This window comes from Chaetura pelagica, unplaced genomic scaffold (assembly GCF_000747805.2).
Source record: "Chaetura pelagica isolate M959 unplaced genomic scaffold, ChaPel_1.0 scaffold1341, whole genome shotgun sequence".
Lineage (NCBI taxonomy): Eukaryota > Metazoa > Chordata > Aves > Apodiformes > Apodidae > Chaetura > Chaetura pelagica.
In genome coordinates this window covers 99,565-118,710 of record NW_009952053.1, presented here as the reverse complement: position 1 = coordinate 118,710, position 19,146 = coordinate 99,565, and the positions used below count along the sequence as shown (strand labels likewise).

Here is a 19,146-nt window from a genome sequence, read left to right as displayed (position 1 = left end):
GAGGGACAAGCAGGGACAGAGGGACAAGGCAGGAAGGGAGGGACAAGCAGGGACAGAGGGACAATGTGGGGAGAGAGGGACAAGGCAGGGACAGAGGGACAAGGCAGGGAGGGAGGGACAAGCAGGGACAGAGGGACAAGCAGGGACAGAGGGACAGCCCGATCTCTGCCGAGGAGCCCCCGGCCCCTGCAGCAGCCCCCAGGGGGCACAGGGTCCCCCAGAACCCCAGTGCCCCCCTGTCCCTCCAGGCAGGGCCTGAGCTCCCATTGTTCCGTCCCTCCTCCCCCTCCTCGGCAGAGCCAGCGGCTCCTCTCTGGGGGACGCGGCGGGGCTGTCAGGCTGAGGCTTCCAATTCTCTGTTTTTTATGCCTCAGTGGTCAGGGTGTCAAGCTCCTGCAGTACAGACCAGCCAGGAGCTCGAGGAGTCACTGAGCACCATCAGCTCGGTGACAGTGCTGCTGCTTCTTAACATACTCTGCATATCCATCAGCCTTGCGGGGGAACAGAGGGAGAGGAGGGGGGCAGGAGGGAAAGGAGAGAGAAGACAGAGGAGGGGAGTGGGGAAAGGGAGAAGTGGGGGGGAAGGTCTCGAGCCCTGCAGCTCCCGTCGCAGAGCGAGGAGAGAAATTGGAGCCGGCGGGAGAGAGGGATGTGGGAGTGGGATGTGGGGACTGGGATGTGGGGAGGGAGTGGGATGTGGGGAGTGGGATGTGGGGAGGGAGTGGGATGTGGGGAGTGGGATGTGGGGAGGGAGTGGGATGTGGGGAGTGGGATGTGGGGAGGGAGTGGGATGTGGGGAGTGGGATGTGGGGAGGGAGTGGGATGTAGGAAGACAGTGGGATGGAGGAAATGAAGGAGGGGAGTGGAATGCAGGAAGAGAGTGGGATGGAGGAAGGGAGTGGGATGGAAGAAGGGAGTGGGATGTAGGAAATGTAGGAAGGGAGTCTGATGCAGGGGGTGTGGGGGGGGAGTGGGAGGTGGGGAGGGAGTGGGATGTGGGGAGGGAGTGGGATGTGGGGACTGGGATGTGGGGAGTGGGATGTGGGGAGGGAGTGGGATGTGGGGAGTGGGATGTGGGGAGGGAGTGGGATGTAGGAAGACAGTGGGATGGAGGAAATGAAGGAGGGGAGTGGAATGCAGGAAGAGAGTGGGATGGAGGAAGGGAGTGGGATGGAAGAAGGGAGTGGGATGTAGGAAATGTAGGAAGGGAGTCTGATGCAGGAAGAGAATGGGATGAAGGAAGGGAGTGGGATGTAGGAAGAGAATGGGATGTAGGAAGGGAGTGGGATGGAGGAAGGGAGTGGGATGCAGGAAGCCCTGGGAGATGCCCTCCACCAGGAGCTGGGGGATAGAGGCACAGCCCCTGCTCCACGGGGTGAGCCCTGCAAACCAAGTCTGGTGGTGCTGGATGGACCCAGCACTGCAGAAGAGGCACCTTCCCTGTGCATTAACCACTCCTGCCAACCTGTCTGTGTAGATTTAAGGTCAACTTCCCTCAAGTTTCATTTCCAACATGCAGAAAAGCTGAAAAGCCTGAGCTTAAAAATGTCAGGAAGCAGAAGATGGAGAGAGAGGTTTTGTGGTGTCTCTGCACCTGCCACAGCTTCAGAGCTGCTGGTGGGTGGGGGGAGTAGGACACGGGTACTGGGGCTGGACAGGGGGCAGCTCCCTCTAAACCTCCCCATGAAAGAGCAGCAGGATGGACAGACAGGCAAAGGCACATCAGGCAGCACGGGATGGACAGACCCAGGGTTAGTCCCAGCCAGCTTTGGACCTTGGGAAAAAGGAGGGGGATGCAAATTATTTGCCATCTTTTGTTTCCAACCAGTGATGCTGCAACCACAGAGCAAGGTAAGTAAAGGGGCCTTTGTGGGTTACCTGCTCCAAACCCTGCCTCAAAGCAGGGACAGCCTGGACACCAGCTGTGTCCAGCCAAGGGGTGGAAATCTCCCAGGATGGAGATGTCACATCTTCCTCGGGCCCCTGCTCCAAAGCCTAGCCCGTCACTGGACAGATCACCCCAATGCTGTTCCCTTAGGGAGCACAACAGCAACAGATCTGCCCTTTAGCCTTGTCCTCTTAGGACCATGTGGCCCTGAAGACCAGCAAAAACCAGGAGCCCAATCCAGCACAGAACACGCTCGTTACCACCTCACACCTCATTACACCTTTGGGCTGAAACACAAGATTTGAATAAACGCTCAGCAAAGAAGTTTCACATGTAACTTCCAAGTTCAACACTTTGCTCCAGTCTTCAGCAGACCCTGTGAAGCTCCAGAGCCAGCACAGCTCAGCCAGAGCCAAAGACATGGGCCCTTTCCCTGTGCTTTCTGAGGTACCAGGTTTTTGCACGTGTTTGGGACAAGGAGAAGCCACTGGTACCACGAGGGCGAGTGGCTGTGTCCCTGTGATGGCTGTGGGTGACACAGCCTGCAGGTGACACAGTGTGCATCCCTCCCTGTGCTGCCCTGCTCCTCCTGCCAGACTCATCCCAACACTGGTTTTCTCCACCAGCCCCCATTAACTGGGTCCTTTTGCCACCCAAGCTCCAACACCAAGAAGACACCAAGTGTCTTCCTTATCCCTTCTATTTGGCAGAAAATGGAAACAAACCAGGACAAATGGTGTTCAATAAATGCAACTGCATCTGGGGCAAGAACAGGAGATGTGAGACAAAAACCAGACTGGCCAGGAACCACAATTCCTTGCCCAGATCTTGTTGGGGTGCAGAGTGAATTTGAAAATAATCTGCTGTACTTGTCCCCAAGCTGGGGCAGGACCAGGCAGGCAGGAGTCAGGAATCACCTTGGCCAAGTGACTCTTCCTCTCCATGCCAAGCTGAGGTTTAGGAAGAGGAGAGTTCTGCAGCCCTGCCTGGAAGCTGCAGCCTCCGTCACACCCTCAGAAGTTTTCTCTACGTACAGGGGAGCTGGGAAGCACCTTTCACTTAAACCTTGCTTTCACAAAAAAGTACAGTTTCATATCATTAACATATATGCATGAATTTGTGACTGTTTTCACCAAGTCCTTCAGTTAAAAAGAACCCTGAACTTAAATAACAGTAATAAAAAAGTTTTCCAAACAAATGGTTTCTTTTTCTCTTATGTTCAGAGAGATGTTAAGCTTCCATACAGCGTTTGGTGAGGTCAAGGAAAAAATATCCAAAAATCTCAACTGGAAAGCAAACAGTAGCTTTGAATCAAAACAACTTTTAAGTTGGTCCAGGGCAATTTCTACTGCAGGTTTTTGTTTTGATGGAACCCCATCCTTTCTTCCAGTTTCAGCATCCACTAGCAACCAATGGGATCAGTGATTTATGCTGGTGTAACCTGTAAATATCAGCTCTGTTTAACCTGGGGGTCTATAAACCCAGGGCACTGACCACCAGTAATCTGCCAGGTCCTCTCCTGGTCCCTCATGTTCCCTAAGTCCCACAGGAAGCAGGACATCAATAACTCCGCCGTCTGCTCCGCTGACCAAGCACACTTGGCCATTAATCTGTCTGCTCCAGACTCAGCACAGAGCAGCCCAGGAGCTACAGAGACAGCCATGCAGGAAGGGGGAGAATCACCAAAATGCAGCCCTCCTGGGAAAGAAAACAAAAGCAGCACATTTCAGAAGCAACGGTTCCCTGGGGAGAGACTGAGTAGAAGCCACTGCAGGCAACAAAACCCTGTCACGTCCTGCCCAGTTTATCTCAGTGAAAACACCGAGGGTGATAACCAGCTGAAAAGCCTGGGACAAGTGACCAGGGTTGATGGGACAGGCTTTGAGGGGGTGGCTGCTGCCCACCCTGCCCCGGGATGCTCAGCAGCACTTACAGCCCCAGGGCCACCGGGTTTGGGGCTGGCAGGAGCTTTGGTGAAAAAGCAGCATCACCCCAAGGGGCTGGAAAACGTTGCCCTGGAAAACCTCTTCCCTGCTTTTCAAAATGCCCTAGATCCTCTGCACCAGAATAGGAAGCTGCTGGACCCTTGCTTACCAGCAATTCATCCTTTCCCACAGGAAGGAAGTGAATGTAGCACTAATAAATGGGAAAGGGGAAATGTTTTCTGTGCAGTTAACATTTTTAATTTTTTTGAGGATGAAAGGGAGAGATTTCAGCACAACAGCAGCACTCCAAAATGGTTTTCAAGTAAAACTCCCCCTGCACAGAATGAAATCCTCACTTCCTCATTTCCAATTAAAAAAAAAAATACAAATAACAAGAGAGGAGCAGTGAGTTCTGAGCCCCCCACCTGGGTTCTTCAAGCACAACAGAATAAACACGTGTCCAACATTCCCTGCCTCCAGCCAAGACAGAGCCCCTGGAGCTGCTCTGTCCTGTTAGAGCCACACCACCATCACCTGTCACCCCCCCACCAAGAGCACATCCCACTCACATCTCCAGCACCTTGTTGCCATCAATTAACCCTTCAACTAACAGTCCAGGTGCAACCACCACCTGAACCTTCCCACGCGTCGTTTCCAAGTGAAATTACCCCAAACTCCAGCTCATTTTTGCTGCCATCAGCCAAGCAGAAGTTTGTTGCAGTCACGGCTGAATGGCACTTGGTCACACTCAGGCAACATCTCTCCAAAGTTCCCATCAAAACTGCCAATTAACTTCTAATGAAGGTTGTATATAATTTTATGACTGTGCAGATTGGACAGTATTTCCCCCTTATTTTATCCTTACATTAACTAGCACCTGCTTGAAGATGCACAGCTTTATTTTTAATGGTTCTGAGCAGGTTGTCATATTTTAAGAAAACAGTTGCACGCAGGTTTTTGTAGCACCACCTCGTTTCCAAGAAGCTACAAGGCACAGAAATCCCATCAATGACTAATGAGTTGTGGGTTAAGGTGGACGTACCTTGCTGTGAAGTCACTGTACTATTCTCGACCCGCGCTGCCTGCCATAAAATTTTAATGCTGCTTCTGGCATATTTATGAAACACCTCACCTGGTCTTCGTGGGACGACAAAAAGATTTACACCTGCAATTACTGCAAGCACCTCCGTTTTTGCTGTGCACTTTAAACTTTTGTACACAAAGGTATTTAACTTTAGGATAACAAAGGCAGGTGGTGCCACCATCCTGGGACTGTTGAGGAGAGATGGATCTCCCCGGCGGGGAGGACGGCTGCTCACCTACCACAGCCACCTGTGGGGACCTGGGGACAGGGACCCTGGGACATGGGGCCGGGTGGGGGGTGCTGGATGTGCCGGAGATTCCAGAACCGAGGGAGCCTGTGGGGCCACCTGGAACCTCTGCAAAGCCCCTTTGTACAGAACCACAGACTAGTTTGGGTGGGAGGCACCAGGTCATCCAGTCCCAACCCTCCTGCCATGGGCAGGGACATCTCCCAGCAGCCCAGGCTGCTCCAAGCCCCATCCAACCTGCCCTTCAACACTGCCAGGGATGGGGCAGCCACAGCTTCCCTGGGCAACCTGGGCCAGGCTCTCCCCACCCTCACAGCCCAGAATTTCTCCCTCCCATCTCAGCTCCAGCTCCCTCTGCCAGCTGGAAACCCTTCCCCCTGCTCCCATCCCTCCCTGCCCTTGTCCCAAGCCCCTCCCCAGCTTTCCTGGAGCCCCTTCAGGCACTGGAAGCTGCTCTCAGGTCTCCCTGGAGCCTTCTCTTCTCCAGGCTCAACACCCCAACTCTCCCAGCCTGGCTCCAGAGCTGCTCCAGGAGTGCCCAGGCAAGACAAAGGCCACAGAGTGGATAAAGGGCATGGATTCAACCTCCATCCACCTTCTATGCTCCAGACTGACCAGCTGGTAGCACAGACAGGATGCAAAAGGAAAACTTCCATCTCACAGGAAATATCAAGCTTTACAACATGGTGTCATCCCTAATTGCTGCAAGAAGTGCCACAATTTATCCTGATGGATTAAATTCTCCAAACAATGTAATGGAAATGTTGCATTTTGTTCAGATGAGCATATTCCACTCCACACTTTGTCCTGACTTCAGCCTTTTTTATAATTTCAGCCTTCGTAGTGATAATGTAATGTGTAGTTACTTCCTGAAATTACACAAGTAATTTACCTAGGAGCTGAAGCAGACACAACGTTAAGCGCCGTAACAACGCAGCTACAGCATGGAAATTGTGAAGCCTGGAGATGAAGCATTTTGGTGTCTTGATAAAAGGCAGGTTTCCACTGATGGGGAAGTGATCTTCAATTATCTGCAGGAACAGGAGCAAGCAGGGCAGCCAGGCCGGGGATGGCTGAAGGAACATCTTCCCAGGCATCCCACTGCTGTCCCCATCCTGGCTGACCACGTCAGACCCCACTGGGGCCAGATCAGCAGGACCACCAGAGCCAGGTCCTGCCAGTGCTGCTGAGGCAGACGGATGGAAAAGCCTTTTGTCCTCCTGTGAACTCTGCCTGGATGAGCACTCTGGGCTGAGCTGCTCCCAACCTCAGTCTCTCCACTTGGCAGCTGGGCTCTCCTGCTGGGCTCCAGGCTCCAGCCAGCCCTGGACTCTGGCTTTGGGATACAAGCAGGGTCCACATTCCCCTTCCAGTCCCTTCTGTCACCCTGGTGAGCTCGTGCAAGCTCTGAAATGCAGCGGCCCCAGCAGAGATGTCAGTTTTTCCTCCCAGCACCAAACACGATGCAAATGAACACCTGAGTGACAGAAGACAGATAATTTCTCACTGGGTTTTCAGGGCACTGCTTTGGTTTTACACCACATCCACGTAGAAGCCATCCTTTTAATGCAGGGAAAAAGCATGTCAGCCTGTCCCCAGGCCAGTCCCTGGGATGGCTCTGCTGGCCCAGGTCCTGTGGCCAGAGCCATTCCCAAGCAGTGTGCACAGCTCCTGCTGAGCCAGCCCAGAACTGTGCCCAAGGATGCAGACACACGGCAGGGAAAGGAGGATGGATGCAGGGTCATATCCCAGGTGTAGCAGGATGATGTTCAAGGACACCAGGGTGGCTGTGACACATCCCACGGGGGGACCTGGAGCTCCAGGCATGTCCCAGTGGCCCAACCTGTGCTGGTGCCACCAGAGGTGGAGGGGATATGGTGCATCTGCTGCTAAATGGACATCAGGTCAGGACCAGAACACTCATTCTGGACTTGTTTTGGAAGGAATTAAGGGGGACAGCTCTCAAGCCAAGTATGAGAACCAGAGACAGGCTCCTGCTCCAGGTGAGGTGACAATGGCCTGTCCACCTGTGACTGCCCTGTGGGGTGACACGTGGTGATTCAGGCAGCCATGGTGAGGTTCCCACTGCAAGAGCAGTCACAACAAGAGTAGGTCACCTGGGAAGGAATCCAGCTTTGCTCATTATTTCTTACCCGTGGGATGAGGCAGTTTCATGTCCTGGGGCTTTTCCCACCCTCACCACTCCTGCAGGGGCTCACAGGGGTTCTCCAACACCAACTCCCTTCCTCTGGCTCCAGGGCCTCCACCTTGACTTGTGCTTTCAGAGGAAGGTTCTGCAGTGCAAACTGTGCAGTCCACGGAGCACTGCCCTTAGTTTTTATCCAGGTATGTAATTTTGCTTAAAATTTGTAATTTGGTTTTCTTTCCATCACCTCATGTTGCTTCTCTTGCACTGGTAAATTTACATGCAGCACCACAATCTATTTTAATGTCTTGGCATTTTCACTTCTTCTGACAAAGTCTCAACGTGCACACAAATTCCTGGAGAAAGAATACTTCAATCTAAAAATATTCTGTTTCCATTTGTGCTGTTCTGAGCATTGGGGTTTTCCGCAGGGCAGATGTTTCATGTTAAACTGTTCCTCCACCAATCATCACATGGTAATCAAGCCCATGGCCTTGGAAAACAAGTCCATCGATGGTAAAATGCTGAATTCAGAAGGAATGCTCCGTGGGAGAGGGGCTGCACAGCCCTAAACCTGTCCCAAAGCTGCCCCAAACCTGCCCCAAAGCATCAGAGGCCAAGGAGGAGCCGGGGGTGCCTGGCCACAGGACTGGGTCTCCAACATTCCCCCCTCCACACAAACCTTGGAAGCAGGAAACATCCAGTTCATCACAGGACAACCTGACAAGTGCTTCCTAACACCACTGGATAGATCCCCTCAGGCTGTCCCCAGACCCAGACACAGTATCACAGAATCATGGATGGTTTGGGTTGGAAGGGACCCCAAAACCCACCCAGTGCCACCCCTGCATGGCAGGGACACTTCCCACCATTCCAGGCTGCTCCAAGCCCCATCCAACCTGCCCTTCAACACCCCCAGGGATGGGGCAGCCACAGCTTCCCTGGGCAACCTGGGCCAGGCTCTCCCCACCCTCACAGCACAGAATTTCTCCCTCCCATCTCAGCTCCAGCTCCCTCTGCCAGCTGGAAACCCTTCCCCCTGCTCCCATCCCTCCCTGCCCTTGTCCCAAGCCCCTCCCCAGCTTTCCTGGAGCCCCTTCAGGCATTGCAAGCTGCTCTCAGGTCTCCCTGGAGCCTTCTCTTCTCCAGGCTCAACACCCCAACTCTCCCAGCCTGGCTCCAGAGCAGAGCTGCTCCAGCCCTCCCAGCATCTCTGGGGCCTCCTCTGGCCTCTCTCCAACAGCTCCATGTCCCTCCTGTGCTGGGGACCCCAGCCTGGCCCCAGCCCTGCAGGGGGTCTCAGCAGAGCAGAGCAGAGGGGACAATCCCCTCCCTGGCCCTGCTGGTCACGCTGCTGGGGATGCAGCCCAGGACACGGGTGGGCTCTGGGCTCTGAGCACATGGGGCCATGGGGAGTTGCTCATCACCAACACCCCAGCTCCTTCTCCTCAGGGCTGCTCTCCAGCCTTGCTCCCTCAGCCTGGATTTGTGCCCTGGCCCAGGGGCAGGACCCTGCACTTGGCCTTGCTGGACTTCATGCTGTTTGCACACCTCCACCTCTCCAGCCTGCCCAGGCCCCTCCTGTCCCTCCAGCATGTTGGGATGGGTGCCTGGGATGGGGGTGAAAGAGGGGACCCAGCCCCTGGGTCGCAGGTGTTTCCATGGAAGGTCTGAGTGGAACGACATGTCTCTGTGGTCCCAGCCACGAGGCTTGGAGCAACCTGGGGCAGTAGGTGTTCTTTAAGGTCTCTTCCAACCCAAACCATGCTGTGATTCCATGGTCCCTCACCCACAGCACGCTGTGCCCAGCTGGATGCTAAGTTCTCACTGCTGGTTGCAAGACCCAGGTGGACAAGGCTCCCCGAGGAATCCCCTTGTCCAGCTGTCCCCAGGGCAGGGGGACATGGTGCCCCTGCAGCCCTGGCAGAGGGGACGTCCTGGTGCCTGCAGGATGTGCCCGAACCACCAGCCCAGGCTGCACAAAACCTCGTCCAACCTGGCCTTAAAAACCTCCAGGGATGGGGCATCAACAGCCTCCCTGGGCAACCCATCCCAGCTCCTCACTACCCTGAGAGTGAAGAATTTATTTCCATGCATTTGTCTGCAGGGACCTCATCTTCACATCCCTGGCAGGGGGGTATTTTGGGGCAAAGACTCCTGTTTGCTGTAGCTGCCAAGACAACGGGGCTCGGAACGGGGGTGGAGAAACGCTGGGTAACACACCAAAAAGCAACAGCAGCAACAAGGCTGTTTTATATAAAAAGGCTATAAAGAGGCTTTTGACATCCTTGCTGTTGTGTTTCTCACCTGGGAGATGACGCTGCCTCCGGCCCTGCCACCCTTGGGTCCCTCGGGGGGACAGCTCCTGCCAGACAGAGCCTGGGACCCCCGACGGGCCCCCCAGATCTGTCCCCCTCAGGGCTGCTCCCCCAGCAGCCGTGCCGGGACCCCCAGGAAGCACCAGCACAGAGCAGCTGCACCCGACACGTCCCGCGGGGAGCGCAGGGCCGGTTTGGGCGCAGGTCCGGCCGGACCCCCGGCCCGGCAGCACAACTGTCCCTCGGTGCCCCTGGCACCTCTCCTGGCTGGATCCACCCGGGTGGGATTGCCTGAGCAGCTCCTGTCAGGGATCTCCGAGGGAACAAGGGCTGGATGCGGATCTGACAGCTCGGCGGCAGAATTAGGGCTATTTGCATGCTAATTTCCACCGAGCTTAACACACTGGCAGACCTGGAGCGAGAAGCATCCCCGGCATGTTGGGAACAATGGTTGACTGATCTAGCTGCGTTAACGAGCGAATTATGGTAATTTTGTTATTACAAATGCATAGAAATTTCCAAAGAGTGGAGCAATACAATATGTTCTCCCTCCTCCTCCTCACTCCCAAACACGGACCCTTTTGTTTACACACACCCTGCCTGGCTCGGGCAGAGCTCCCAGCCCAGGGAGGAGGCAGCAATTGTGGCTGGAGCAGGAGGAATCGGGGGGACAGGGACAGTGGGGACCCCCGGTAGCTGCCACAGGGACCTGGGGTCGTTAGGTCGGCACTAATTGACCCCCGTTGAGGACCGGGCCGGCAAGAGGGAGATGCGCTCGGGAGCAGCAGATCCAGAGGCTCTTGGCTTCCCAACATTTCACCTCCTCGCCCTCTCCAGCACGATTTTTAAATCAATTTAATGAAATAATCTCTGACAACATCATATTGAAAACAATATAAATTGTATCTATATTCCGTGCAGGCGCGGTAATTACATTCCTGAGAGATGAATGCCAAAACCTTCCCCAGGCTGCCCAGGCCTGGCAGCTCCTCCTTCAAAAGGTGCACAAGCAGTGGATAAACATGTGCCATTTACTTAACTGCTTCGTTATTAATTAAGGGAATCATTTGTCATTTGATCTGCAGCCTGGTGTTGCCCCGAGATACCTGTGATGGCACATCACTTGCTCCATCCTACATGATGGAACTTCCCCAGGATTTCTCTTCCAAGAGGAGAGAAGGGTGGGGAGGCACCTCTGTGGAGCAGCCCTAAACTGTGGGCAAAACCATAAATTCACTTAACTAGGAAACTCCCAATGCCAAGACTTCTGTCCTTTGTCTGTGGGTCCCCTGGCCATGGCAGGGGAAGCCAGGGCTGCTCCCGTGCCCACCTGCATGGGGTGAAGGTGTTTTCGGGGTGCTCTGGGGGGAGGCTGGGCTGGAGCTCCACGAGCTGGCAAAGGTCACACAGGGGCACAAAAAAAATGGGATTCCCACAATCTGAGCTGAGACACATCCCTGCTGGAACAGCGGCAGCTGAGGCAGGTGCAGCAGATGGTGAACGGACTTAGGAGTCACCTCCAGGCTTCAAGGAGGCAAGCTGCAAATTTTCCACTTCACCAAAGAAATATCCAGGCTTATTTCCTCATCCTTTAGGTCTTTCTCCTCTCCCTGGCCACAGCAGCGACAGGGTCCAAGGGACCAAGTGGTTCCAGCTTTCTGCTGAGCACAAGAGGGGCACCCGGGTCAGGCCCTGCCACCCGTGCCCTCCATCATCCCACATCTCATCATTCACTTTTTCTGACCCGTTTTTTCAGCGTTTTTCCCCCCAGACACCTCCCCTGCCAGCACCCATGGCTGCACGACAGGAGAGGAGAGGTTGCTGGGGCCAAACTCTGGCAAAGGCTGAGCCAGAACAACCTCAGTGAGCAGTAACTACGGACCAAGCCTGAACGAGGCCAGGGGGGCCAACCCCCCCGATCCCTACAGGCACCATTCCAGAGCTCTGGCATCCTGCACCCCTGGCTGGGGGAGCCACGCTCAGGCCACACAGCCCTTGCTCCTCTGCCCTGGTACCCAAGGGCCAGCAGGACCAGGGGAGCTTGGAAGCCACGTCCTCTGCTTCCCAGCAGCTCCCGGCGCCGGACGCGGCGCCTCCTCCCCGTTTTTTTTCTGACACCCCTGCTATTTTTTATGCTTTTCTTTTCAAAGCGCAGTTTTGAATGTCACTGTTTTCAGGTCCCTTTAGTCGGGTAATTGCACATGGACTTCATATAAAGGAAATTCATTTGTTCAGGGTCACTGCATGGTTTTTCATTAAAAACAAATTACCGGTGTTCAGAAAGGACATCTGGGTTTCAGGAGTCCCATTAATGACTATATTTTCAGCATCACTATTCCGGACAGTCTACCCTTTCCTGTCACCTGGCGCACAGGGCCAGCAGAGAAGAGTACAAGGGGGATGGCAGTCCTGGGGAGAGGAGAAGGAGTGGTGGGCTCCAACCCTGGAGATGGGGAGAGGGGCACACAGGAAGGGGGCAGCAGGGGCTGCTGTCCCAGCACTTCTAACACAAGAACCACAGTGAACATTTAACCACCACGACTGCTGGAGCACAGCCTTGCTGCAGCTCAGCCTGCTCCATCAGCCAGGAGAAGCAGAGCTGGAGCTGGACATGGGCACTGTTTGCCCAAGCCCCTGCCTGGCCCTCCCTGCCCTGGCCATGGGAACTACCATGAGCCCCCCAGCCCTGGCCCCAGCAGGGACCCAAAAGGGACACAGCTTCTGGGGTGCTGGTCCTACGGGCAGGCACAAATGCTGCATCCCCAGCACTGCTCTCCTGTCCCTCTTCCCCTTGCCAATGGTCACCAGCTGCCCCACACGTGGGAGGACTCAGACCTCCAGAAACCTCTGCAAGGTCCTGCAGCTGGGTTGGAACAACCCCCGGAACAAAGCTGGGCTGGGGGAGAATGGCTGGAGGGCAGCCCTGAGGAGGAGCACTTGAGGGTGTAGATGATGAGGAGCTGGACATGATGCTGGGCTGCACCAAAAGCAGTGTGGTCAGCAGGGCCAGGGAGGGGATTCTGCCCCTCTGCTCTGCTCTGCTGAGACCCCCCTGCAGGGCTGGGGCCAGGCTGGGGTCCCCAGCACAGGAGGGACATGGAGCTGTTGGAGAGAGGCCAGAGGAGGCCCCGGAGATGCTTGGAGGGCTGGAGCAGCTCTGGAGCCAGGCTGGGAGAGTTGGGGTGTTCAGCCTGGAGAAGAGAAGTTCCAGCTGGCAGAGGGAGCTGGAGCTGAGATGGGAGGGAGAAATTCTGTGCTGTGAGGGTGGGGAGAGCCTGGCCCAGGTTGCCCAGGGAAGCTGTGGCTGCCCCATCCCTGGGGGTGTTGAAGGGCAGGTTGGATGGGGCTTGGAGCAGCCTGGAATGGTGGGAGGTGTCCCTGCCCGTGCAGGGGGTTGGATCTGATGATTTTTAAGGTCCCTTCCAACTTTAACCAGTCTGTGATTCTATGATCTCAGGAGCAGTCCCACAGACAAAAGCAGTGTTGGAAAGAGGCTGGCAGCATGTGGAGCCATGAAGGACCATGGCAAGTCCCCAGGTGAGCAGCATGGGTCCCTGTCACCACGCCAGCCCCTGCCAGCAGTGCACCAGAGCCCATGGGGGAGCAGGAGCAGAGCTGGATAGATGATGCAGCATCCCACAGGTGAGGGAAAGTGGTCAACCAGCAGACCCCTGCCCTGGCAGCTGCACTCCCTTTCAAACACCTCAAAAATGGCCACGTAGGCCATGGAGCAAAATCTCTGCAAATACTGCACATCCCAGTGATGTGCTCCCAACTGGCTGCTGCTTCACTCCCAAAGCCCAGCCTGTGAGTGTGAGGGAGCAAAGGCAGAGCTGGTGGAAGCAGAAGGAAGAACCACCTCCACCTGAAGAGCACTGGGATGGCCTCTTTGGAAAGGAACAACGCAAAGGGAGGAGGCACCTGGCTCCAGGCTGCAAGTGCTGGGAGAGGATGGAGAAGGTGCCATTTGCTCCTGCCTGATCTTCCCAGGAGACAAAGGGAAGGCTGCTGGGAAAACACTGCTCCACGTTTCTAGGGCAGAAATCACAGTGGGAACAAATAATAACAATGATACCAAATTACTGGAGATAATTTCTGCATACAGCATCTCATTAACCTGTGTGACCCTGTGCCCTGAGGTGCTCCTGAGACCAGGAATCCAGGAGGGAACAATAGTAGATTAAATGTCTCAGCAGATAACGAGAACACACAGAGAGCTACACCAGGCAAAATAAACGTTTGTAAGGGATGTGAACTCTCTTGCTTCAAGGCAAAAGCCGCTCGAAAATGAGGACTGAAGAGAAGGCCACATGATCCTGTCCATCTCCTGCCTGCTCCCAACATGTCCAGGAATATCCACCAGGAGCCAGTGTTTTCTGGAAGGTCTGTCTGCCCTTCCCCTTTCGTCCCCAGTCTCCCAGGGGAGCAGACAAGGTGGGCAGGGAGCACAGAGCATGGCTGGGCAGGGGATGCTGAGCCAGGCACCAGGAGCTGGCAGCACTGGGGCTGCACTGGGTGAGACCCCGGTTACAGCTGAGAGGAGGAATGTGAAGAGTGACCTCTCCTGGTCCCTGCAAGGGCCCCTGCCCTTTGGGGGGAAGATGCCCTCATGGCTCCATCTGGCCATCAAGGGGGCTTCATGGCTCTGTTGTTTGGGGTCTCAAGCAGAGCTGCCCCATCTGTGTTCCTGCATGGCCTGCTGGCATCACTGCTCTCCAAAGAGGGACTTGTTTGCCTCCTGTTAACAGCTTTTTTATTCCATCTCTGTTGACAGCACCAACCAGAAGCACATGAGCTCCTGACTCTGCAGCATGTTTTCAGTGGTGTGACAGTCAAAACATTGGCCATGGGATGACGAGGCATTTCAGGTGGGGAAGGGACTTTGGGAGGTCTCCAGGCCCACCTCACACCAGGATCAGCAATGAGGCCAGAACAGAATGCTCAAGGCTTCATCCAGCCTGGTGATGAGAACCCTCAAGGACAGAGACTTCACAGCCTTCCTGAGTGACTTCTTCCACTGCTGGGCTCTCCCTGTGGGGGAGACGTTTGAAGCTTTTCCTCACTTCTAGTTTGCATCCTGCTTTTTTCTTAACTTAAACCCATTTGTGCTGGGTGTCCCAAAGCAGCACTGTTCCCACCAGGAGTCCAGGAGTGCCAGGTGAGGGGTCAAACCCCTGGCCGGGGTGCTTCTGGTGGTCCTTGCTCCAGCTCTCCCTGCTCTGCCCCCGGGAGCCCCTGAGCAGCCACGACTGCTCAGCCCCTTTTGTTGCACAGCTCTCCCTTCGCCAGGGCAGGACTTGATGTTTGCCCATGTTGGATTCCATGCCTGTCTGAAAACCCAACTAGGTGAGCTCCTTCCCGCTCAGGGATGACAGTGATGACCAGGACAGAAGCTCCAGCATCCAGCTGGAGTGTGGCATCAACCACCACCTCTAGCCTGTTTTTTTCCCACCTATCTGCCCACCCATCCACACCACAGCATTTCATTTGTGCCCCATGCCATCAGAGCACTGGGGGCTGCTCCTCTCAGAGAGCTCTTCTCTGGTCACCTTTAATGGGTGACAGCCACCAAAAGGCAGAGAAGTGCACAAGGCCCATGACCACATTTAAGGGAGCCTCCAGAAATGCCAGATCTCAGTTTGTAAAGCCCTGGACTGAAATCCAAGCCCCATATTTGCTTCTTTGGTCCTTTTAGAAAGAAATTCTGTGCTGTGAGGGTGGAGAGACCCTGGCCCAGGTTGCCCAGGGAAGCTGTGGCTGCCCCATCCCTGGCAGTGTTGAAGGGCAGGTTGGATGGGGCTTGGAGCAGCCTGGGCTGGTGGGAGGTGTCCCTGCCCATGCAGGGGTGGCACTGGGTGGTCTTTAAGGTCCTTTCCAACCCAAAACAGTCTGGGATTCTGTGATCTAGAAAAAAGCATTTGATTAATTTATTCTCAGCCACAGTTGACATTCATGAGCCACATAAAATGCAACTCCCTATTGATGCACAAGTCCCTGTTTTTGCAGGGAAGGAAAGGAAGAGATCTAAGGGCATGGACCAGGTGTTTGTGCCCTGTGTCTGTGGTGGTGCAGAGGGGTGACATTCCTCTGCGCATCCTTGTGAGTGGGAGAGGAGGGATGGACCCAGGGCTGTCAGGGGAAGGAGCCTCCCCTGTTGAGATGAACAGCGAGGGAGCTGGAGGAGAGATAAGCACCAAACAGGAATCTGAATCCACACAGCTTCTGCTTCCATCTTGGAAATGCCAGGGACCTGGATGGTTGTACAGACCCCAGCAGAGTCAGGACAAGCACCACCAGGGTGCCAGGGGACGCGCCCACCCGCAGCAGCAACAAGCAGAAACAAAACACCGCCCATGTCTTATCTTGTATACATTTCTCTCTGCCCCTGAGCACTTAACTCACACAATTACCTAATTACAAACAGAAATTCATGGCTAACGATTAAAAATCTTATCAGGGACACACATTTCTAGCAGAGGCTCTGGAAACTACAACAAGGCAGCGGCAGGTTGTGGAACAAATCCCTGAGCCCTGGTACAAGAGCCACATGCCCGAACAAGGTGGGATGTGCCAGAGGCACCAGACTGGTTCCATCACCTGCTCTGGGTCAGCCCCCCAGGGGATGGGGGGCTCTTCCCAGCAAGGCTGTGAAACTGGTCCTGCAAAGGACAGGAGTCAGAGAAGGATGGAGAAGGTGTTTTGGATGCTAGTTAGCAAATTCTCCCTTAAATGAGAAGGAGAACCTACAGGCATTGCGGCTGACCTTCACACTAGCTGGAGCAGAAGGTTGTTATTAAAAGAACCAGTGAGAGGAACAGTGCAGTTACTCAATATAATGGGTCACACAGGCCTATGTGTAGTTAAAAATAAAATCTATTACCCAGGAAAATCAGCTCAGATGACTCTACATCATGGGCCCCTCCCTGCACCTCCTGCGGCAGCGCGGCTGAGCCCCACGGCCTCAGCTCCCCATCCCACTGGGAAGAGCAGGTACCTTACCTGCAGAAGGGCCTGGGCCTCAATGCTGGCTCTTCAGAGCAACGTGCTCTGAAAGAAGGCAGCAGATTCCCACAAGGTTTCTACAAGCCTCTAAACGGCCACCTTCATGAGGAATGAAGCATCCAACATTGCAGGCTTTCAGAGGCTGACTCTCAGCAGAGGGTGCCCGGAGTGAGGAAGGCTCCAGGCATCAGTGAAGAGCTGCCCAGCAGGAACCAGGCAGCAGGAGGGGACCATCAGGCACAGACTGTGTCCAGTGCTCTCACAGCAGCTCCTCCGAGATTACATTTTATGGATAAAAATTGGTTTCTACACAACCTACCATCTAATTTCCATAGCCGGTTTCCAACTCCAAACCACAAATAAAACGGCTGATTTTTTTCTTAACTCCCTAGTGATCTGAGAGAATCCAATTTGCAGAACACAACCAAAGCTGGTGAAAATGACCAACAGAAAAAGAGCCGAGATGTCAAAACACTGTCACCCAACTCCAGGTTTCCTATTAGGAGTATTCTTTGCTCAATCACCACCTCCCGGAGCCATGGAATTACATACAAGATTCCACTCTGGGGAACCCTCTTCAGTAACTCTCTGTCCTTGCTGCATCCAAAGAGTCTGGCTCAGAGGACCCGGAGAGGGGAAAGAAAGAGAATCCCCAGGTTGCCACCACTTTTCCAATCATACAAGACTTAGGGGCCGGATTAATCACGTTTAACTGATGCATTTGGGTCTTGGAATATCGCTTTCCCTGGCAGACAGAAGTGCCTGTCACATCCAGACCAAAGGCAGCAGAGCTCGGGGACAGATCCTGGCTGTTCTTCCGTGCCAAAATAAATGTGTTGATTTCCAGCAGTATCCAACCTTCAGCACTTGGGCTCCCACTCCCTCCTTGCTGTGGCCACCCAGATGCTGCTGTCTCACCCCAGCTCCAGAAGGGGAAGGGAGCTGCAGAAATGCATCCTGAGGAGAACCAAGGGTCCCCCCAGACTCACCCGGATGGGCACAGTTTGCACAGAGTAAACCTCTATGCCTCAAGGGCCAGCGACTCCCCACGGGACAGCAGGGGGGACACAGAGTGTTGGGAGAGAACAGGGGGGTCAGAGGAACACCAGGGTGGAACAGGAGGAGCTCAGGATGGGGCAGCCCCCGGGCCCTGCAGGAGGGAGGCTGAGGGGTCTTCCCGCACCCCAAAGCCACAGGGTGGTCCAGAGGCTGCACCTTCTCCCATGCTGGGAGCCTGGTCCTCCTTCACCGGGGACAACCCCACACCTCCCCACGCCCCTGCCCTGTCCCCTGCCCCTGCCTCTCCTCCATGTCACGCTTCCCTCCTGAAACATCTTTCCTTCTTCCTTCTGCCTGCTCGTTTGCTTCCCTCCCTCCCTGGCTCCCGCTCAGGACTCACCAGGCACCATCCCTGTCAGCGCTGGAGCGGAGTAGCTGCCCTGCCCGGCGGGGGGGACGTGTGGAGGGTATCCTGGGAGGGTTGTGCTCGCCAGCTCACGACCTGAGGAATCAAACCAACAAATCACCACGTGAGCGTCGCGGGCGCGGTTTTACATCTCCCTGAGCGCCCGGAGCACAACCAGGCACTTGTCATCGCGGCTCCGCCAAGGCCGGCCTGGGATTCCAGCCCGGCAGGCCTGGCAGGAACAGATTCCCTTCTCCATAAGCTGCCAGAAAGGTCCAGCAGAGGGGAAGGGCAGAGCCCTGCAGGGAGGGGAGCGTGCCCACCCGTGCCCAGGCTGCTCCAAGCTCCTCCGAAGCTCCATCTGGTAAAGTCAGACAGGAGAAATCACACTGACCTTCCTGACACTTGCCCCGAGCATGGGCAGCTGGTTTGCAGAGATCTAAGCACATTTTATTTAAGGACACTGCTTTTACCTCTTATTGAAGTCAATTAAACAACAAAGAACAGACACAAGGTGCTGAGATGTGCAGACAGCCTGGAACAGGCTGCGGGGCTGCCAGGTCAGACCTGCAGCGCGTGGCTGGGACCACAGAGACATGTCGTTCCACTCAGACCTTCCATGGAAACACCTGGGACCCAGGGGCTGGGTCCCCTCTTTCACCCCCATCCCAGGCACCCATCCCAACATGCTGGAGGGACAGGAGGGGCCTGGGCAGGCTGGAGAGGTGGAGGTGTGCAAACAGCATGAAGTCCAGCAAGGCCAAGTGCAGGGTCCTGCCCCTGGGCCAGGGCACAAATCCAGGCTGAGGGAGCAAGGCTGGAGAGCAGCCCTGAGGAGAAGGAGCTGGGGTGTTGGTGATGAGCAGCTCCCCATGGCCCCATGTGCTCAGAGCCCAGAGCCCACCCGTGTCCTGGGCTGCATCCCCAGCAGCGTGACCAGCAGGGCCAGGGAGGGGATTGTCCCCTCTGCTCTGCTCTGCTGAGACCCCCTGCAGGGCTGGGGCCAGGCTGGGGTCCCCAGCACAGGAGGGACATGGAGCTGTTGGAGAGAGGCCAGAGGAGGCCCCAGAGATGCTGGGAGGGCTGGAGCAGCTCTGCTCTGGAGCCAGGCTGGGAGAGTTGGGGTGTTGA

At 55.3% G+C, this 19,146-nt stretch overlaps 1 protein-coding gene across 1 annotated transcript in view; it reads right to left on the bottom strand.

Moving 5' to 3' along the window:
- PAX5 (paired box 5) overlaps nucleotides 1-19,146 on the bottom strand; it is a gene marked incomplete at its 5' end in the record, with an annotated part of 123,800 nt that overhangs the window by 5,974 nt on the left and 98,680 nt on the right. The window contains 1 exon segment of the mRNA XM_010003639.1: nucleotides 18,010-18,111. Within this exon segment, the coding sequence (XP_010001941.1) occupies nucleotides 18,010-18,111 (102 nt within the window).